Below are 22,850 nucleotides of genomic sequence, written 5' to 3'. Positions count from 1 at the left end.
TGTTGATTTCTTCTCCTTTTTCTAGGGCTTTCAAATGTAATGTTAGTCATTTATATGTTGACTTTTTCTTCTTTTAAGGAATGAACTCCATGCAATGAACTTTCCTCTTAGTACTGTTTTTATAGTGTCCCAGAGATTTTGATATGTTGTGTCTATGTTCTCATTAACCTCTAAGAATTTTTTAATCTCCTCCTTGATGTCTTCTGTAACCCATTGTTCATTCAGTAGCCTATTTTTTAATCTCCAGGTGTTAGAGTAATTTTTATTTTTTATTTTGTCATTGATTTCCAATTTCATTCCATTATGATCTGATAAAATGCAGGGTAGTACCTCTACTTTTGTGTATTTTCTAAGAGTTGCTTTGTGGCATATTATATGATCTATTTTAGAGAGGATCCATGTGCTGCTGAGAAAAAAGTGTATCTGCTTGAAATATTCTATATATGTCAGTTAAGTAAAAGTTATTAATTGTACTATTGAAAACTATAGTTTCTTTATTCAACTTTTGTTTGGAAGATCTATCAAGTAGAGAGAGAGTTGAGTTAAAATCACCCAAGATGTTTGTGTTGTGGTCAATTTGACTGTTGAACTTGAGAAGAATTTGTTTGATGAACATATGTGCTCCATATTTTTATGATTGTTATGTCTTGTTGGTATATGGATCCCTTGAGCAATGTAATGTCCATATTTATCCCTTTTGATTAACTTTGGCTTGAAGTCTACTTTATTTCATACAAGGATGGAAACCCCTGCTTGCTTCCTCAGTCCACATGAGTGCTATGATTTTTCCTAGCCTTTCACCTTCAATCTGTGTATGTCTTTTCCTATCAGATGAGTCTCCTGGAGGCAGCATATTGTTGGGTCTTTTTTTTTTAATCCAATCTGCTACCTATGTCTTTTGATTAGTGAGTTTAAGCCATTAACATTCAGTTTATTATTGAGATATGGTTTGTATTCTCAGCCATACTTGTTTAATTTTGTTATTTAACTTGACTTGATTTTCTTCTGATAAGTATTTTTCCTGTAGAGTACTACCTCCCTGAGCTGATTTTCATTTTTGTTTTTCGTTTCCTCTTCATAGAATATTTTTCCAAGGATGTTCTGTAGTGCCGGTTTTCTAGCTATAAATTATTTTCACTTTTGTTTATCATGGAAGGTTTTTATTTCATTACCCAATCTAAAGCTTAATTTTGCTGGATACAGGATTCTTGGTTGGCATCCATTTTCTTTCACAGCTTGATACATGTTGTTCCAGGATCTTCTAGCTTTCACAGGCTGTGTTGAAAAATCTCCTGTTATCCTAATTGATTTTCCCCTATATGTAATAAGATTCCTTTCTCTCGTGGCTTTTAAAATTCTCTCCTTATTCTGTGTATTGGGCATTTTTATTATATTGTGCCTTGATGTGGATTTGTTGTGATTTTGTACATTTGACAAAAAGGCTTCTTGGATTTGGATTTACAATTCATTTTCATGTTTGGAATGTTTTCTGATATTATTTCATTGAATAGATTATTCATTCTTTTGGTTTGGACCTCTATGGCTTCTTCTATTCCAATAACTCTTAAATTCGGTCTTTTTATGTTATCCTATATTTCCTGAATGTTCTGCTCATGATTTCTTACCATTATCACTGTGTGGTCTACTTTCTTTTCAAGATTATATATTTTGTCTTCATTGTTTGATGTCCTATCTTCCAAGTGGCCTTCTCTGTTGGTGATGCTTTCATTTGAGCTTTTACTTTGGCTTATTATTTCTTTCATTTCAAGAATTTCTGCTTAATTTTTTTAGAACCTCTATCTCTCTTTTGAGGTGATCTTTTGCTTCTTGTATTTATATAGGTACTTGTATTTATATAGATACTTGTATTTATATAGGTACTTGTATTTATATAGGTACTTATCTTTCACTACCTTTATTTGCTCTCTTATATCTTCCTTGAGTTCACAGAATATTTAATCATGTACATCCTGAACTCCTGTAATTTCTTCTGCTGTGGCTGCCAAGGATTCTAATAATGTGGTGTCTTTATTGGTTTGGGGCACTTTCTTCCTTTGTCTTTTTATGTTGCTCCTGTGTCTTCTCTTCTAGCTCTGTGAGTTCGGGTGTTATTGGTTTTACCCTATAGGTTTCTGGTGCTCTTGTGGGGTTCCAAAACTTCTCCTTTGTGGTGAAGGACAATGTTAACAGATCCCAGTATTAACAATATACCACCTATGAACAATTTGTTGTTATTCAGACATTTAGAGTTTGGACTCAATGTACAGAATGTTGGATTCGATTATTATCTATAATATAATCAGTATTTTTGTAAAAGGGTTTACAGTTGCTGATGGTGGACAATGAACTGGGGGTGGAAAATAGGACGATATGCTGAAGAGGTGTCATGGGAGGATCTAGAGTGTATATATATATATATATATATATATATATATATACTCTAGATATATATATATCTTAGGAAGTGTGAAAGAAATCTAATGAAGAGTAGCAAGAGAATAAACAGGAAGTAATTTAGGGTAGACAAGTACATGGGAAGACAATAGAGTGCATAAAACAAACACATAAGTATTTAGAAAAATAAAGGATGTTAAAATAGTAAAAATTGAAGGGGGAAAGAAAAATGAAAAAAGAAAAGGCATATACAGCACCTCTATATTATATTATTCAAATAATTCGGTCCTCAAAATCCTTTTTCATGCAAAGTTCTTGGTTTCACATATGTTGGGGATGTGAGAGTGGGAGGATAGAGAAGTAGAAGAAAAAGAAAAAAAAATACTCGGAGGAAGAAACCAGAATTGTTGCTAGTTTTAGAGATCCCTATTGTTCCTGCTTCTCTTCTCATCCAATAGGTGGGTTGTCTGTTGTAAGCTGGTGTCTGCCTTCAGGGTTATGGAGGTAACCAGGCTGGGAAGGCTGGTCCTTGTGCAGGGTGTCTAAAAGCAGGGAGTTGCACCTGCCAGTCCCTACAGAGAGACTGCATCTCACAGTTCTCTTTTTGGGATGGCTGGTATGACTTGTGTGCCCATTATTATCTCCCTATCTTGCCTGGAAAATTCCCAGTTCCTAGTCTCTCTGTTAGCCTCTAAACTTTAGCCCCATCTCCCTCTCCCTTAGGAGTTCCCGATTGAGGGACCTCTCACACCGGGTCTCCCTTGGGTGGTGCCCTGGTCACACTGCACAAGTGTCCAACTGAGAGTTGTTTTGTGTTGGGCAGCTACTATGTTGAGTTACTGCCGCTAGGGAGAGAGGGAGTTGGAAACTAGGTAACTGGCCAGCTGTAGATCCGATCTGGGAGTTGCCCCCACCAAATATGACAAGGAGGTTATGCAAAGACGGAGGCATTCTTCTTCCAGTGCTGGGGTGTCTAGTCGAGTGGGGGAGGCTTGGAGATGGCGTTGTGCTGTGGGTAGATAGCAGCTGAGTGTCCTGCGTGGGAGCGGAGCAAAGTCTGGGAGTTCTGCAGAGGTGCTGATAGGTGATTCTGCTAAGGCGCTTGCGAGCCCTGTGCTCAAACTCTGGGAGTCCTGCACGAATGCTAACACCTGTAGCCCTGCGTGGGGTCATAGCGCTGGTGATTTCTGCTGGAGAGAAGCTGTATAGCATCCTCTAACACCTAAATAAGGTTTTAGAATGTAGATCTCTCAGAAAATAAAATGAAAAAAAAGTCCTTATAATACCAGTAAATTTTTAAATGTATAGGGATATTAGTTTGAATTAAAGCTTTCTAGAGAGCAAAACTGAGTATGTGCTTTGACTTAGCAGTCTAGTATTATAATTTACATATCCATAAGAGAAAAATGCATTGCTTTCTAGGTTTGTACTACAGAAAATGCCAGTTAATTTCCAAGGAAGACGTTACTCATGATACAAAACTTTTCTGTTTGATGCTTCCACCAAGCACTCATCTTCAGGTGCCAATTGGGCAACATGTTTACCTCAAGCTAACTATTACAGGTAAGACAAATGGAGGCTTTGGGGAAACACTTTCTTCTTTTGTAAACAGGTCAAAATAGTAAATCTATTTAGGAAGCAGTCATTTAAGTTATTGATAAATGTTTCTGGGTAGCTAGATTTCATGTTAGCCTGAAACTAGGTTTTTGGATACAGTGTTTTCTATGTATTGGAATTAGAGTGTTGCACATCATCATATGGAACAAAGAAATTGCTCCTAGTCAGAGAGATGGTTTCATCAGCATTGTCATTTATTACTAACCAAACTCTAGAAGAAAGGTGAAGGGGTACAGACTGGTCCTCCAAAAAGATTACTTCTAGAAATTCACTAGCATCTCATAGTAGGAGCTAATTATGTGTATATTACTTATGAAGTTGAATTTATAATATTCAAAACAAGTGAATGACTATAAATGATTTCCTTATGTGCACCACCAGTATAAGAAGCTCTAAAAATGTATTCTTTGCTGTGCAAATTCTTTTTCCCTCACTTTCATCCTAAAATTATCTCACTTGTTTTATATACCCTTATTGGTATTCAGTGTTTTATTGGCCTTTTGAAGCTTCAAAAGGTAAAATACTAATGTCATGTAGTGTTTCCAGCAGTCAGTCTAACAGACTATCAAACAGGATTTGGTAGATATGGAATATTATGATGGCATAAGTTTTCCTCTACATCATCACTAATCTCAGGTTACCATTCAAAAACTGGTATCTTCCTCAGGGTAGTTATTGCTAATGCATTTTAATTTGCATATAAATTAATTTTGTATATGTCAAGGAGCCATGTAGTAAATTTTGGTCATGATTCTTCTTTTTAGAATTTGGTTAGCATGAATTCTAATTTTCCTTTTTTTTAAAAAAAACTATATTTTTAGAAATAGTTGGATTAACTATTCTTTTTATTGGATTAACATTGGATTAATATTCTTCTTATTCACTTACCAAAGTAATATATAATGTTAAATTGTTTTAATCAATTTAAAATATATAAAATAAAAAGTGAAATCTTCTCTTTCTCTCCCCAAATAATTTGTCACTACTAACTATTGTTAAATATTTATGTATAATTGAAGTTATTATGTAAATACTTTTTATATATATCCATGGAAAATATTAAGACCATTTTTATTGTGACCCATTATATGCTGACAGAATAGATGTCTAAATTTGTTAGCATATATCCTTATTAGTTTAGACCACATTTAATAAAAGCAGATTGTCTATATTATAGGTAAATAGTGATTTGTTAAAAATATTTCAGTATTTATAGGTTTCAGGTATATATAAGTATACTGCATATATGTAGAGCATATAATTAGAATTATGTGCCCATTAATTTTAAATATATACTGATAGCATTGTAAAATTTGTATGCTTCATCCTCTTTAAGAGCTTTTTCGATTTTAATTTCTGTGCTTATTTTTTTTCTAGGTACAGAAATAGTAAAGCCATATACTCCTGTGTTTGATTCCTTACTTTCAGAGTTCAAAGAACCAGTTCTTCCCAATAATAAATACATCTACTTTTTGATTAAAATCTATACTGCTGGACTCTTTACACCAGAACTTGATCATCTTCAGATTGGTTAGTAATTTTTCATTTTTGCACAAACTTCATTTGCGCTCTAGATTATATCAAATACCCTGTAGTTATCTCCATGTCCATTAAATGTCTTAAACTCAACATGCCTACAACCACAGTCATTTTCTCTTCATTCTGTATTCCACATTCCCTATATTTATTATTTGCAGCATCACTGTTCACACTTGACCCAGTCTGGTGACTTGAGTCATCCTTGAGTTTTCCTGTTTTCTCTCTCTCTGACCAGTCAGCCACTAGGTTCTATTGAGGCCACCTCCCAGTGAATTTTTAATCTTTCCTCCATATCACTTTTGCCACCCTCTAAATGCAAGCCTTCATCCCTTCTTCTTGACCTCTAACTGGTCTCTCACACTTGACTCTTAACTGGTCTTTCTCTTCTGTTTATTAAATTCTCCAATTCTTTCTCCATGTTTCCCTGAGAACAGATTTAACCATGTTGTTCTGGGATCTCAGTGTGTCCCTGTTACTTGCGTTGATTATATCTTCTGCATGACCTATACAGCCTTTGATGATGTGTCAAGTTTCATCTCTTGCTTTACAAAAAATACTTGTTCCTCTTGAAGTGCCACTTGAAGTTCCACAGGTTTGTCAGTCTCATTCACAAATACATGCAGGGGCCTCAACTAGGATAGGATGCTCATCAACCAAACCACCCACCCATCCTCCCTCTCCTTCTCCTTCTCCTTCTCCTTCCCCTTCCCTCCTTCCTGCCTCCCTCCCTCCCTCCCTCCTTTCCTTCCTTCCTTCCTTTCTTCGTTCTTTTCCCAGCGGCTCTTTACCACTGAGCTATATCCCAAGCTCTTTTATTTGATTTTTATTTTGAAATAAGGTCTTACTAAGTTGCTTAGGGTCTCACTAAGTTGTTTGACTAGCCTTGAACTTGTGATCCTTTTGCCTCAACTCCTAAATCACTGGGATTAGGCATATACCATCATGTCCAGCTTGGAGAGTTAGTCTAGAACATGGAAAAGGAAAGCCCAGAGAATAAGAGGAAGTATTATATCAGTTTCAGCCGGGGAATCTTGACCTAACACGGATACTTGTGTTGCTTAGAGATTGTATATTTGCCTGATAGTGATAATTCACCACGTGTCATTTTGGCCTAGATGAACTACTACATAACATTATTCACATCTTTTTTTTTAATCCCTCATTCATCAAACATATGATTAATTTAATCTTCAGATGCTCTTATGCTGATAACAAGATACTCTGCATGGTATATATAAATGTTCAGGTCACTGGATACCTATACTATGGCTAGGATACTAGATACCAGCTGAAATTAATTGCCATTTTGGTATATGTACTTTCTTGTGATGTTGATTAGCATCAGCTACTGCCTGAATCTGATTGATTTTGTGACATTAGAAAGATTGGAATATGGATAAATGTTATCAAGTTAATATCATCCTTTGAGGCTTCTTTAGTAAATAATCATCTGTCTTTTTACTAAAGACATTCTGAACTTATGGTCCCTTTCAAACTGTAACAAGGAGTTCCTGTTACTTTGAAACTTAATTCAAATTATTAATCATTGCAAGTTCCTTACTATCCTGCAAGGGGAAAAATGGAACCATCCAAGCATTTTAAAATAAATTCGAATGTTTTTCATTTTCAAATAAGGGACATCTTTATTTTTCATTTTTGTTACTTTGAAAATTACCAAATATAGTCCTGATGGCAGTTTTCTTACATGAGTGGAACATGGTGGTCCTACTAACTGTGCTGTACAAATTGGGCACTGATTTCTCAACTGTGTTGTTTCCCAGATTGGGAGGTAGCCTGCTGCAAGTATATCTGATTACTTTTCTGTATTGCTTTGTTTTCATAGGAATTAAACTCTTCTTATTTTAATCAATGGATCTTTTTAATATTTGATGGAGGAGAAATTAACACAATTACTAATATTAGATTTTAGAAAACATTTCTATTTCAATTTTCTTTGCTACTAATCATATCTCTGTGGTTAATAATCAGTATATAAATGACAAATATCTGTGCTCTACCTTGTGTTGTACAAGACAGATGTATGTAGATTCTGCTTTTGAAGTGCTTATAATTTAGTTATCAATTCTTTCTTGACATTTGTGGATAAGGACTTTGCAATAAGTTTTAAATTTTGGACTTCAGATTGGGAAATGACTGTGGGAAATAAAACCTTGTCATTAGTTTTACTCTAATGATATAATCCAGACATACTTGGAGGCCTAATTCACTCTAAAAACCCTCATCTACCTTGAACACTGATACGTAGTCTGCAGAGTAAGTAACGATACTGTTATTCATGAATGTTCCAAATTCAGCTACTTAGCCTTCTCAGTTCCCCTGTTGGGTTTTTGTTTTGTTTTGTTTTGTTTTTGTGATTTATTTTTATATTTCATTATTTAGGAGATTTTGTACCAGTAAGCAATCCTGAGGGAAATTTTAAATTATCCAAACTCCAAGAAGTAGAAGATCTTTTTTTATTGGCAGCTGGAACAGGCTTCACACCAATGGTTAAAATACTGAAATATGCTTTGATTAATGTACCCAGTCTCAGGTATGTAATTTTACCTCTATCTACTATTGTTTGTGAGGCTATTTTATTATTATAAGGTATTCTAAATTGATTATTCACTGGACCTTAATAATCTTGTTCTCATTCCTTCATTTATCGTTTCTTACTTAGACTCTTCTAATCCTATTTTTCTAATCCTATTTTCTTAATTTGATTCTTTTATCTCATTTTAGTTTTTGATATTTTTGGTTAGCTAATTGGTACGAAAAAGCTTGCACCCTAGTTCAATTAGACTTTCCCCTTGTGCATATTTTAAGTTTAATTAGTTGCATTTAATGAGTTTTTTTTTTCCTTTTAAGGAAAGTGAAATTGATGTTCTTCAATAAAACAGAGGATGATATAATTTGGAGAAGCCAATTGGAGAAATTAGCATTTGAAGATAAAAGGTATTATACTGATTGTAACTCTACTAATACCATATAGTACATGTAGGCCTTATGTCCTTTGACTGAAAATTTGAATTGACCAGAAAACCTCTTCAAAGAAAAAGTAAACTAATTAATAAATCTATAAATACAAATAATGGTAATTCTCCCTACTTACCCCCAAAGAAATACTGTCTGATAAGATCCAAATTAAGGGCTAAGAGGTGTAGCTCAGTAGTAGAGTGTTTGCTTAGCATGTGCAAGGCCATGGATTCAAATCCCAGCACCAAAAAATTAAAATATATAGTGGTGTGTGTGTGTGTGTGTGTGTACTCAGCAAGATATATACATATCTATCTCTTGAGTTGGGTTTAGTGAAAAATATTCCTGTGTAGTAGTTAATTTGTTAATTCAGGATATTCTTGTATAATGTATAATGATATTTTATATATATATATATATATATATATATATATATTATAATGGAGAATTATTGTGTGTGTGTGTGTGTGTGTGTGTGTGTGTGTGTGTGTGTGTACGTACGTACTAGGGATTAAACCCAGGGACACTTAACCACTGAGCCACATCCCTAGACCTTATATTTTTATTTTGAGACAAGATCTCACTAAATTGTTTAGGCCTCACTAGTTTGCTGAGGCTGGCTTTGAACTTGCAATTCTCCTACCTTAGCCTCCCCAGCAACTGAGATTATAGGCATGGCCCAATTGATAAAATAAATTTGATGAGAATGGATTAAGCAAAAGGAAACATGTTATAATATTTCTTAGAGCCTTTAACATGCTAATATCCATTGTGACTTTCAAAGAGTGGGATTTCTTATGCAGGTTTTAGCATTTTGTCTTCATTGTTGTTTGTTTGCATTAATTCTTATTAATAGACCGGTCACTGGTATCCTCAGTATACACCTTAGGAAATGCTGGTATAGTCAATAGGAAACAATTGATGTCAAGCTGAATCCAAAGACAGAAAGGAGAGCAAACTGAAAAGTTATTTCATTGAAAAAAAGCTTAGCATAGTCAACTGAATATAAGAAGACAATTTTTTTTTCGCTACCAGGAATTGAACCCAGGAGTGCTTAACCACAGAGCAACATCCCCATCCCTTTTTTTAAAAAAAAAAATATTTTTAGTTGTAGATGGACACAATTCTTTGCTTCCTTCCTTCCTTCCTTCCTTCCTTCCTTCCTTTCTTTGCTGAGGATTGAACCCACTGCCTCACACGTGCAAGGCAAGCACTCTACCACCGAGCTACAGCCCCAGCTCCCCCAGCCCTTTTTAAATTTTTTATTTTTGAGGTAGGGTCTTGCCAAGTTTGCTTAGGGCCTCACTAAATTTTGGAGGTTGACTTTGAATTCCTGATCCTGCTGCCTCAGCTTCCTGAGCTGCTAGGATTATAGGCATGCACTACTGTGCCTGGAAAAGAAGATAGTTTAAATGAGGCCATATAGCACATCTTCCCTCAAAAGATGTGAGAAAGGAGATTCAGAACAAAATTTTTTTTTTTCATATTCAATCCATATTTTTATTGTGGTTACAGATTATTAGATGTCAATGTTTGTACACAAAGTCTTTTATTTAATTAAATTTAGATCTTTACATTTAGATCACAGAAGGCACTGATTCTAAGTTTTCACATCTGATAGACAAAAACTTATCACCTGGCTTTCTTTTTCTTCCATGTGGACATTACTGAGTGTTTGATTTTCCAATATTTCAGAACAGATTTTTTACCAGAATAGTGCATAGGACAAACTATCAAACTGTCTGAAGCATTTCTGAGCTATTTCTGGGCTGGGGATGTGGCTCAAGCGGTAGCGTGCTTCCCTGGCATGCGCGCTGCACTGGGTTTGATCTTCAGCACCACATAAAAATAAAATAAAGATATTATGTCCACCAAAAAACTAAAAAAATAAATATTAAAAAATTCTCTCTCCCTTTCTCTCAAAAAAGAGCTATTTCTGAGAATTTCAGCACTTAATAAGTTGCACAAAATATCTAAAGTAAATATTTATGTTTATTTATGAAAACTTGGTATGAGATAGGTAAAATTCTACACCTTTTAAAAGTTAGAGTAAAATCCCTTAGATTCAATATCTGTTCCCAGGGGCTCTAGGTTCTTCTGAATATCCATAATAAGGCAATACTGTGGTGTTTTCTGGCTTTTCTCTGTTATCTCCCATCATCATCTTTTAATAGGTGACATTTAATAGCTGACTGAACTTACTTATCCTTGGATAGTTATTGTTCTTTAGAGTGTCAATATAAGAGTATTTATTGTATTTAGGTAATTATGACAATTTAGAGAATGATTTAAAGAAATACAAATTTTGGCTTTTCGTGCTTCTTTTATACTTGGAAGTGTTTATCAAGAAGCTTAGGGATATAAATTTAGTTTTTCATTCTACTCGACTTAAACTTTTTGCTTAAGACTTCAGAAATTGCTTAGTTCTATGGGTCTGTGTCTTTACCTTCGGAATAAAATAATAGCATTTTTTCCTGTTCACTTCTATTGTGAGTTTTGGAGAAGATAACTTAAATGTTTTGGAAACTATGAAGTCCTCCCATATATATATTATGAAGGTTTCTATAAGCATGTGTGTAGTTTCTTAGGGGTTAGAAGTCCTATTTACCCAAACATTTAAAAGAATTTAAACAGGTAGGCTTTTAGTTAGTTTTTTTTTTTTTTAAGAGAGATAGAATTTTTTAATATTTATTTTTTTAGTTTTCGGCGGACACAACATCTTTGTTTGTATGTGGTGCTGAGGATCGAACCCGGGCCGAATGCATGCCAGGTGAGCGCGCTACCGCTTGAGCCACATCCCCAGCCCCAAGTTTTTTTTTTAAAAAAAAAAGACATTTTAGGTGGTTTTTTGATAGAATTATTCTTTGAGATAGATCCCTTAAAGAAAAAAAAATTTTAAATTTCTAAAGGAAATTTTTCATTATTTTAATGAACATTGTACTTTTAGTCTATTAATAGGAGTTAAACTTGATCTACAAATTAACTCGTAAAAAAATGAACATGTAGACAGTCTTTCAACATGAAGTGTCTTTTAACAAAGTCACCTGTGTTTTGTTTTGTTTTGGTCTACATAATTTGGGTTGGTGGAATTACATGGGCTGTAGTATTATGGATGAGGAAAGCCCCCCCCCCCACCCCCCGCCTTTTTTTTTTTTTTTTTTTTTTACTATGGATGCCTGGCTCTAACAGCACTCACCAGATGAGTGATACTTCTTCGGCCTGCTGAGAGAAGTGATAGTGTTCAGACTTCTAACCTGTCTTTATCCTCTTTATTCTCCTTCTCTTTCTCCTCTTGCTCACTCTCATGTGCGCACTTTCTCTCTCTCTCTCTCTCTCTCTCTCTCTCTCTCTCTCTCTCTCTCTCTCCCTCCCTCCCTCCCTCCCTCCCTCCCTCCCTCCTCCATGACTTTTTTCTGGAGTCTCAGTCTTCCTAACTGGAGGCACTTGGTTGGAAACTGATTCATGACCATGGACTCTTGGTGTCTTTTGACTTACATCAAGTCAAGCCCTTACTGGAAAACAAAAAGGCCTTGCCTGTGTAGATGGCTTGGGAACATTTATAAAGAATTTTACTGTAATCTGGGGTTTTATGTAGAAATAGGAGAATCCTAGCCTGAAAGACTTATTGATGGATTTTGTTAGTACTGTTCAGTCAAAAACATAATTGCATGTCCTATACGTAAAAGAAAACTAAAAGTTCAGATTCAATATCAGGTAGTTTTAATTATAGTCACATTTGTATTTTGGTTAGCATTTAAGATATTAATTTTTAAATATATTTTGAATCACCCTTTCCCACATCTTGACTCCCCTGTGTCACTTGTAGTTTTTGATAATAAAGTTTCTGATGACAAATGTGTTTACCTGAATACATTTGCCTGATTCAATTATTAAATAATGTAATAATTTTGAAAATGCTCTGAAATTCTGTAGTTAAAAAAAATTAAATACTGTCTAGAATTAGGTTTCATCTTTCTACCAAGTCCTTTGTGGAACAAGGAAGGATAGGAGGGGTAGTAACAGAGATTGGTATATGATCAAATATTTTCATTTTTTTTCTGGTCCTCAGGGTTTATCCAGATAATATTATTAACAAATAAAATTCTTTGAAATATCATTATGAAATGGAAACTTGTTAACCTTGTGACCTTGGGCAAGTTATTTTTTTTGACTGGGCCTCAGTTTTTTGATCTGTAGAACAGACACATTAATACTCATATCATAGGGCATCTGGATTCATGTGTTAGCATATGTAGATGCCTAGTCCATAATTAGCATGTTTGTAACAGTTGCATTTATTCATTCCTGAAATATGTGTGAACATCTACAGTGTGCCTCTATACACAGGGGCACAATAGTAGTAAGATATTGTGTTGCCTGTTTTCTCATGCGGAGCACAAAGACTGTCTCTTCATTTTCCCTTATTGCTCCATTCAATAAAATTGAGGGAAAAAAAGGAAATTCAGAGTCATTTTTAGAATGTTTCTATTTCAATACAATTTTCATGGCACTAAGTATGAAATCTGAAAAGAAAAAAAAAGTCACCTTACCTGAATTTTATCCAGGTATGTTATTATACTTAACTGTTAACACCAGAAGTTGGGATTCAAAGTCTAGCAAAATCTTACACATTTATTTTTTTTAAGAAAAAACAGTAGGCAGATATGTGCAGTAGTAGATCTAGTTAATTACTATGTGAAAATGAAATGAAATTAAGAATATGGAACTCAAAATGCCAATAGTGCTGGTTGGGAAACCCTGCAATATATGCAATATAACATGATTTTTAACAATGGCATTATATTCAATCATGTGAACATATCATAATTTAACTAATCCCCTACTATTTGATATAACTAAAAGTTATTCTGTGCTTCCTGTAACTATTCAGAATAAAAATTTCATCAAAATAATCAATAGATCAAAGTGTTCTAAGGCTGTTGATACATTTTAACAAATAGTCTCTGGAGAATGAAGTATTTAACCCAGATTATTGTGTACAATACACTTAATAGTGGTTTTTTGTTGTTGTTGTTTAAGAGTGGATAGAGGGCTGGGGATGTGGCTCAAGTGGTAACACGCTCGCCTGGCATGCACAGGGCGCTGGGTTCGGTCCTCAGCACCACATAAAAATAAAATGTTGTGTCCACCAAAAACTGAAAAATAAATATTAAAAATTTCTCTTTCTCTCTCTCTTCTCTCTCTCCTTTCTCTCTCTTTAAAAAAAAAAAAAAGAGTGGATAGAGAGATCAGTGATTGAGTAATAGGGGAAGGGGAAAGAGAAAGGAAGGAATTCCAAGCAGCAAGGAAATAAATCACAAAGGACCAAGGTTCATTTACCCAGTTATATCCACCAAGAGAAGATTGTGTACTTTAACTTAGATTTCTATGCTATTTGCAAAATGTGTTTGACATAGGGAAATATACAAAATAAGACTACTCTAAAGTGCATCAGTAGCTGTGGATTCTGTGCACTGAGAGGAGAAAGAGTAATCACACTTTTGTGAGAATAAGGATATCAGTGCTTCATGCAAGAACTGACTTTGAGCTGGGCTTTGGAAAACAAAATAGCATTTCTGTGAACAGGAAAGGAAATGTTGGTAGTGGCAATAAAGACCTAAGGGCCAGAATGCTCTGATGTTTTAGTGACAGACCATAGTCCAGTTTTGTTCCTAGTATTTTCTTTAGCTAGAAAAACAGGAAAAGATGGAGCCTTAAGTATTCTGAAATGGTAGTCTGTTGGTAATGAGGAACCACTGAAGCTTTTAAAGCAAAGTTGCAAATTTGAATCTGGGTTTTTAGCATTACTAATATGGCAATGTTGTGTCAGATTAAGGCTAAGAGTTGTGTTTTAGACAAGAGATGTAGGACCTGATTTGGAGTTGTGGCAGTTAAAGTGAAAAAGTAGGAGACATGCAAGAAATAGAAAGGAGGAGATAGGTTTTGGAAGCTAATTGGCTGGAGGAGGATATTTGTTGGATATTTAGGCTCTGCTCTTGATTTACAATGAATGAGTACATTTCAAGTCTTTTTATCTCAGGTAACCATCAGTCTAATTTAAAATAAAAATTTCTAGCAAGCTTATTTGCTTTCATTGACATTTTAGACCTCATAGGCATTCATCAGAACAAGCCTGTTCTTTCTATCTCTATCTCCCTCTCTCCCTCTATGATGTTTTGCATTTTATGGGTAATCTGAATTTATTTCAAGAGTCCTGGTCCTCTCTGGCTCTTTTGAAATCATAGGGCATACAGGGAGTTTCAGGATGTTTACTCATTCATGCATCTAGCAACTCAGTATTGTAATTGTTTAAGATCGAAGGTTGGCCCTCATTCAGAAAAATCCAGGACAGAGGATTCCACAGGCACAATCTGTATCTTGATATGTTATAAGAAATCTTTTATTAAAGAAATCTTGATCTTAACTTAGAATTGTTTCTGCTCCAATTTGAGCACTGTTACTTTCCTGTGACGGTTAAGCAGGATAGTAGCCTCCAATAATCCTTAAATCTTACCATGCTGTCTGTTCACTTTTTCCATTATGTGCGTAAAATGGGACCACTATGTGAATAAATACAATATACACAAGAAGTTTATTTTATTTATGTGTTTATATAAATATCTGTTATTTTTTTTAAATTTTATTTATTTTTTAGTTTTTTCGGCAGACACAACATCTTTGTTTGTATGTGATGCTGAGGATCGAACCCAGGCCGCACGCATGCCAGGCGAGCGCGCTACCGCTTGAGCCACATCTCCAGCCCAAATATCTGTTATTTATCACCATCTAGTTCATGTCTTTAGAAAATATGCCTCTAATTAGACTTTTTTTTGCAAGCATCTTAATAAAGGAAAATTATGAATAGCTACTTATTACAGATTACAGGGACTTTGGCAATCGTTTAGATATTTTAGCAATTTTTTTCCAATGATAGGTTCATTGGAAATGGAGCCAAAGGAGAACATCTGTTACTTTTTGATCTTTTAATTAAACAGGGTACTTTCCATTTTTTTACTCAAATGTCTAGAATTGGAAGACAGTAGTTCTTCAGTTGCTATTGGGTCCCCTTTGATAATCTGTTGAAATATTATGAACCTTCTTCCCAGAAAAATACACTTATTAAATCATACACATTTACATATAAAATTTCATAGATGACAACACATGGTGTTGTTTTTCCAAGCACAGATTTTATTTTTAGAGAGTATTTTATAAATCAATTCCTTCATTCACTTGATGAATATTTTCTGTGCACTTATATTGAGCTAGACCTATGTGTAGTATTGAACAAGGCAGACAGTGACTCTGCTCTTATGGAGCAGTAAGCAAATATACTTTCTGAAATTATGTAACATTATCTTTTTTTAAGTTCCAGGAAGGAAAATATAGGCTAGTGAAAGAAATTATAGGTTAAGTATCAAGTATTCAAAATTCTTGGACCAGATTGTGGAGATTTTCAGATTTGGGAATATTTGCATAGACTTACTGGTTGAGCATCTCTAATCTGAAAATCTGAAATTTGAAATACTCCAAAATATGAACTTTTGAGAGGATCATGTTGGGGCTCAAAAAGTTTTGGACTTTGAAACATTTGGGGTTTTAGGTATTCAGATTAGAAATGTCCATCCTATGTTTGATGAGGCTGTTTTGTGTAAGGTGGATTCAAATCTCTGCTAATACTAAATGAGGAACCTTGAAGGTAAGAACTAAAATATAATTCTGTAGGTGTTTAGAGTATTAAAAAACGGGGTGATTGGCGTAATGGCGTAATGGTAGAGCACTTGCCTTGCATGTGTGAGGCACTGGGTTTACTTCTCAGCACCACATATAAATAAATGAATAAAATAAAGATCCATCAACAACTAAAAATTTTTTTTTAAAAAAGCATAGATTGTTAGGATCGTAAGAGATTATGTAGTTTCCCATCTCATTGCACAGATGGGTCCATAAAACCAAGAGTCTGGGATCTGTACACAGAGCTGTACTATTTCTCTATCCCCCTGCTGGCACTCTTGTTTGGTCTGCTGCTTAGGCGAGGATGATCACTTCCTGGAAACCCTAACCCAGTTGAGGCACAGGGTTGTGAAGGCAGTGATGCCAGCCATGTTTTTTTCTCTTCTCATATTTGGTTTCCTTGTTCCCTCATATGAAACTATTCACTTCAACTTTTTCTTAAGTGTATATTAACATAGAACCAATTTCAACTATTCTTCAGAAGTATCTCAGTTACTAACTAGAATATGTAGAAATGAATTTTATTTGATGCTATTGAAAAAAGAAGAATTAACTGTGATTACTAAAATAGAGATATCAGAATGGGTACTATATAAAATTTTGAATTTACTATAGCTTTTAACCATCAGTTTACTTAAAGCTCAGGTAAGATATGGTCAGAAATTATATTTTGAGACTTGGTTTGATGTTCTTTCCCATTTTAATTCTATACCTTTTCTTTTGCTTTCATCTGTTCCATTACATAGCATTTAAGTGCTCCTATTTTTTGGCCAGTAAGGATATAGTGATCGACAAAGCAAGCACAGATCCTGCTCTTCTGTAGTTAATGGCACAACAGAGAAGGTAGACATGGAAATAGTGATCTTGTTAAGTAAGCTCATACTTACAACCTGAAGTAAGGGCTATGAAAAAAAGAAAAACATTTTCACACATTTTCACAGCCTGTATAATACTGGACCCTAGACTGGTGGGGCCACAGCACTTCCCTATGGGCATGATACCTGAGCTAAGAACAGAAGACAGAACAAGCCATATGATGGCAGTGAGAATGGAGAAAAGTAGGTAGAGGGTTAGGAGCGAGGACTTGATGAAGAAATTGGGTGTAGAGGATGAGGTAAAGAGTGGTTCCCAGAATAAAACCCAGGTTTTTAGCTTGTGTAACCATGTGAACTGATGCCATTCACAGAATTATATCAGGTGTGCAGCAGGGAGATAACAAGCTGATGGTCTTTGAGACAGCAACAGTAAAAGTCAAATGGGATTCTTAGTCTAGAAATCATCCAAGAGATATGAGCCAGAGATTAAAATACACATCACTGGAAATTGTTCTGTATTGTGATTTTTGCAAGCAGATTATTAGCAGAGGTATGAGGATCTCTGAGATCCCTTGGAGTTCTGTTTCTAATGATTTTTTAAAAATGCCAAATTACTTTCTTTATCTTTAGGAAAAGCTAATCCTTACTAAATATAGATTTACCTATTTAACATTCTTGATACATTCAGTTTTTCTTTTGAGGAGGTGTTTTATTGAACTTAAAACATGCTAATAATATGTTTAAAATAATGGACTTTTAAAAATTGTTTATTTCCCCTAGATTTGATGTTGAATATGTTCTCTCAGCCCCTACTTCTGAATGGAAGGGCAAACAGGGACACATTTCACCAGCTCTTCTTTCTGAATTTTTGAATAGAAGTTCAGAAAAATCCAAAGTCCTTCTTTGCATCTGTGGACCAACACCATTTACAGAACAAGGAATAAAGTGAGTAGCAGTGTGGTGGGAAAACCCGGAAATGAAAATCTTGACTGAAAAGCAGTCATTCAGCTAGTCTCTCAGTTCCTCCTGCTCATATGAATCTACACTTTAATAACCTGTTTTTATGACTTAGAAAAACAATGAAATTTTCAGTCTTCCCATGAGTGAAGGGTTGGAGGCCAGGATCATGTGTAGTGTTAGATATGAATACAGAAGTAAGACACAGCTGCCACCTGGTGTTCTCTGCCAGTGGCTGACAGTATGCCTCTACTTCCACCAAAGCTTTGTAATATAAATAGTAATTATTAAGCAGTTTGTCTCATTGAGGCTTTCAGTCTTCATTCTCTGCAACTGGGTAAAAGCTAGTAAATAACAAAAAGAGTGATTGAAAACCAGGCAATTAGACCCAAAGAAATTAGAACATATAAAAGGCAAGAGTAGTAGTTGAATCGCAGATAATGAATACTCAATGGGGTGCCATCTTATTTAAAATTCACCTTGATATGATTTATTTCTAAAATGGCACTATAAAATATTTGGTTGAATGCAGCCACCATTGGGTTTCTAGATGATTTTGAAATATGACTGCCATAAATGTCCTGCTTTTTCTTTTCAGTACATGACTAAACCTGACATTTTCTAGATAATTTTTTTATCTTGTGGTTTTATTTTTATTTTAATTATAAAAAATTGATCCTTGTCAATAAAGGTGTATATATAATAGGAAAAAGGCTAGAACTACATTGTTTTACTTTATTGACACTATTATTTTAGAAGTATCTCTATGCACAGATTGCAGTATAATGATACTTTTAAATGATTGGAATCATAAACCCTTCAGCATTGAAAGACTGGCTGAGAGGGAATCTCTTTTATAGCCATCCTGGTAGAACTACATTGTCTCCCTCCATGAATGATGAGCTTTTTGAATGCTGGGACCATGTCTTCTTCATTTTGGTTCCTGATAACATATAGAAAACAGTTCCTTGCATACCAGTGCCTCAGTGTATATGCATTAAATAGAGGGTAGTCATGACCTTAGTATTTTTGCATTTTAAAAATGTACTGTCATCTGTATAGTTCTCTTTTCTGAGTTTTGCTTCACAGCTAATCTTTCAGTACTATACTCCTGGTGTTCCCAGAAAGCCCAAGAGTGTCATTAATCATTACAAATGAATGCCTGATATTACTTACCCTTGACCATGCTGCATAGAGTTGCCTTTTGAGATATAGATTGATTCAAATCTGTACTTGCAATTCATAACATCTAGACTTGTGACTCTTAGTTAATGACTCATTTATTTGATTTCCTTGTCCTCACCATCTTAATGCATGTAATGTGTCCCTTTTTTTTCATTGATAATGACATGAGTCTTTTATAAGATCATGGTTTTTGTTCTGTAGCACAAGTTTCTTTAAAATACTCTTCCTAGGACCTTCCAAAATTAATCTCATTTCTGCCACATAGGTTATAAGTAGTTGACTTTCCATATCCTTGAGTTCCACATCCATAGATTCCAACAATCATAGATCAAAAAATATTTGAAAAACATTGTACCTGTACTGGACAACTATTTATATAACAGTTATAGTATAGTAGATATTACAAGTAATTTAGAGATTATTTAAAGTGTATGTGAGCATGTACTACATCAGATGCAAATTTTTTTTTAGAGAGGACTTGAGCATCCATAAATTTTGGCATCCACATGATTCCCAGAACCAGTCTCCTCCTGTACCAAGGTACAACTGTATAAACATCCCAAACATATCCTGCATATTTGGTGAACACATGTTAATTGTTATGATAACAGAGAAAAACTTAGAATCCTATTTTTGTAAAAAATACACAAAAACAGCTCATAACTACTTGGCCAATAATGACCTTTTGATCCACTAATTACCACTTTATCACAGATACAAATAAAACAGTCATGACTTTGAAAGCCCACACTGTCTGGTGGTAGAAACAAATGCATATACTAATAACTAAAATATGACACAGAATATCACAACTACTCTTTCTAGAGATAAAACAAAGTATGGAAATTCAGAGAGAGAAGTTACTTTTACCTGGGGGGGGCGTGTATTAGGGAGACAGGCACAGCATAATTAGAAAAGACTTGTGCTTTGAATGATGACTAACATGTTGCCAATCAAAAGAAATATAGGATAGTATTACAAGCAGAGAAAGGAGGAGGGTAGATGCTTTAAGGGTACAGTTTTGGCTAGAGTGAAGTCCCTTTAGGTTGGAGGGGACAGGATGCATGGCTCAAAAGTACAGTAGATGGGGTAGAGAGAGAAGATGGGAGGGGAGGGGAGGGGGGATAGTAGAGGATAGGAAAGGTAGCAGAATACAACAGTTACTAATAGAGCATTATGTAAAAATGTGGATGTGTAACCGATGTGATTCTGTAATCAGTATTTGGGGTAAAACTTGAATCTAATGTATGAAATATGATATGTCAAGAGCTTTGTAATGTTTTCAACATCCAATAAAAAAAATAAAATAGCTCCAACTTAAAAAAAAATTTTTTTAAAAAGGTAGGATGGCTCAGATAGAGGGAGGATTGGCTGCTGTTTCAGGACTTCTGTCCTGTACTGGCCCTTCATATGAATATGTGTGCTCTGGAAGCTGCCAGTGAGGTTTTAATTCTAGCCCTACCACTTATAGTCATCTTGTAGTCATTTACTGGGTGTCCTCAGGTCAGCTACTTACCCTTTCTAAGCTTTAGTGCACTTGCCTATAAACAGGAATGAATAATGATACTTAATGTGAAGTGCTTAGCACAGTAACTGTATATAATATTGTAAGTATTAAATAAATGATTGTTATTTTCAGCGGCATTTGAACAGCTATTTCTAAGTCTCCATTTTTACTGTTTTCCAAGTTGAATTATATTTTAGCAGTATTCTGCCTTTTCCTGTTCAATGAGGTAGAATGAAAATAGAATGCCAGGGAAATCAACTTTGAAAACTGATGAATAAAGGGAAAAACCAAGCGTTTATTCTGCTTTTCCTACATGAGCCATTTTACTGAATAGCAACATAATAAGTGAGAAGTCTGTCTTTATAGAATTCCTCAGCTGATTAATAAAGAAAAAATGATAGATGTAGAATATTGCCAATTTGGGCCCTGAATGAACTAATGGATCTATACAGAGATTATCCATGATTGCCAGCATCCAATAAGAGAGGCATCATATGTGATGTACCTCTGACTGGAAAAATACTACTATAAAAACTTTGCCAAAAAGAATTAAAACTTCTGGGCATGGTGGCACATGCCTGTAATCCTAGCCACTTGGGATTCTGAGGCAGGAGGATCACAAGTTCAAGGCCAAGCCTCAGCAATATGACAAGGCTCTAAACAACTTAGCAAGACTCTGTCTCAAAAAAACAAAAAAAATAGGCTGGGGATGTGGCTCAATGGTAAAGCACCCTTGGGTTCAATACCTAGTACCAAAAAAAAGAGGTAAATCTGTATCTGATCAGGCCTCTGTATTCAGTTATTAAATTGTGGAGAATAAAATAACATAAGATGCATGTGACTAAGGAATATGAAAGGAATGCAGCAAAATGAGGACTATGGGAGACTCAAGAAATAAAATTCTGATTTTTTTTTTTCCAACACAGATTGTAGGACATGATGGACAATTGGGGGAGGAAAGAGATCTTATATATCAGAATATACTAGTCAATTGCAGTGAGTAAGTTGTAATTGAATCCTCATTCACAACAATTTTAGAAGCCATGACATTTATGGAAAAATTAAAAATTTGAACACTGACTAGATATTTAATGACATTTAGAAATTATTGTGTATTTTTAGAAGTAATAATTTGTATTTTAAAAAAGTATATAAGAAATGGAGAAAATGAAAAACTACTGTGATATAATGATAAACTTACTTATTTTTAAACATTTTCTCTAAGAAACGTGTTTTTTTATTTGTTTTTCAGGTTGCTGCATGACCTTAACTTTTCCAAAGATGAGATCCATAATTTTACAGCATAATGAAGAGTTGTGATTGTATTTTACTCAATTAGTTTATCTAAATTTGTGACTACTTAGAATTTTTTAAGAGAACATTTTTTGTATATATTAAAAGATTAACTTGAATCCAGATTTCAGTTTCTTAAATGAAATCAACTGTTCCTTCAGTATAGGTAATTTGTCAGCTTTATTTTATACATAACTTATTTTACTATTGATACTTGACCTGGAAAGTCAATCACGGCAACAACAGGATTCCTTACAAATTCCCTTACCATTGAAACTGTATCACTGTTCTACAATAAGCACTTGTGTTTTGGGACATGATAAAGTAAATGATCACTTTGATCACATTTCTATGCTATAAAATGTCTTATTAGCAATACAAATTAAATTTTACATTGCACTGTTAACTCAGGAAATGATCATTTGTCTTTGTTATTAATATTAAAACATGGAATGCTGTAAAAATTAAGTGATCCAAATAATTTTATGTTTGTATATGGCATTGATGCACAGTAGAATAAAATTATACCTAAGTACTTTTTAATCCTTGTTGCAGAAACGTAGTTGAATGCAACAATACTAGGTTTATATCTTAAATGGAATTCTGGAAGGCACCAGTAAAGATACTGGGGACACTCACCTATGTGGGGTTAGCTTTGTTAGAGAGTTTAAGAGAACCTTGACAGCTATTTTGATTCTAAGGCAAGACCAAAGGCATCAGAAAAGATAGTAACAGTGTAGCATCTAGTCTATAGCCTAAAATCATCACTAGGTGCTTTGGAATGAGTTAAATTTTTAATTCTAAACCAGCTGGAAAGGAGGAATATTCTTCCT

The 22,850-nt window shown here is 34.5% G+C and overlaps 1 protein-coding gene across 5 annotated transcripts in view; it reads left to right on the top strand.

Annotated features, from left to right (window-relative positions):
- The window catches only part of Cyb5r4 (cytochrome b5 reductase 4), a 78,797-nt gene extending 56,253 nt beyond the window's left edge, over nucleotides 1-22,544 (top strand). For 3 of the 5 annotated variants that reach the window (XM_026410805.2, XM_026410813.2, XM_026410796.2), the window contains 7 exons: nucleotides 3,817-3,957; nucleotides 5,389-5,541; nucleotides 7,951-8,101; nucleotides 8,419-8,505; nucleotides 17,856-18,020; nucleotides 19,689-19,757; nucleotides 21,977-22,544. In XM_026410805.2, coding sequence (XP_026266590.1) covers nucleotides 3,817-3,957; nucleotides 5,389-5,541; nucleotides 7,951-8,101; nucleotides 8,419-8,505; nucleotides 17,856-18,020; nucleotides 19,689-19,757; nucleotides 21,977-22,031 — 821 coding nt within the window. In that variant the 3' untranslated portion in view covers nucleotides 22,032-22,544. Of the gene's footprint in view, nucleotides 1-3,816; nucleotides 3,958-5,388; nucleotides 5,542-7,950; nucleotides 8,102-8,418; nucleotides 8,506-17,855; nucleotides 18,021-19,688; nucleotides 19,758-21,650; nucleotides 21,727-21,976 lie in introns of those variants that run through there. The other 2 variants (XM_026410820.2, XM_026410828.2) reach the window with 2 other exon arrangements.
- Nucleotides 22,545-22,850: the final 306 nt, after the last annotated feature.

Source organism: Urocitellus parryii, chromosome 8, assembly GCF_045843805.1.
Source record: "Urocitellus parryii isolate mUroPar1 chromosome 8, mUroPar1.hap1, whole genome shotgun sequence".
Taxonomy (NCBI): domain Eukaryota; kingdom Metazoa; phylum Chordata; class Mammalia; order Rodentia; family Sciuridae; genus Urocitellus; species Urocitellus parryii.
The sequence above is the reverse complement of the archived record's forward strand: the minus strand, read 5'-3'. Positions and strand labels throughout refer to the sequence as shown.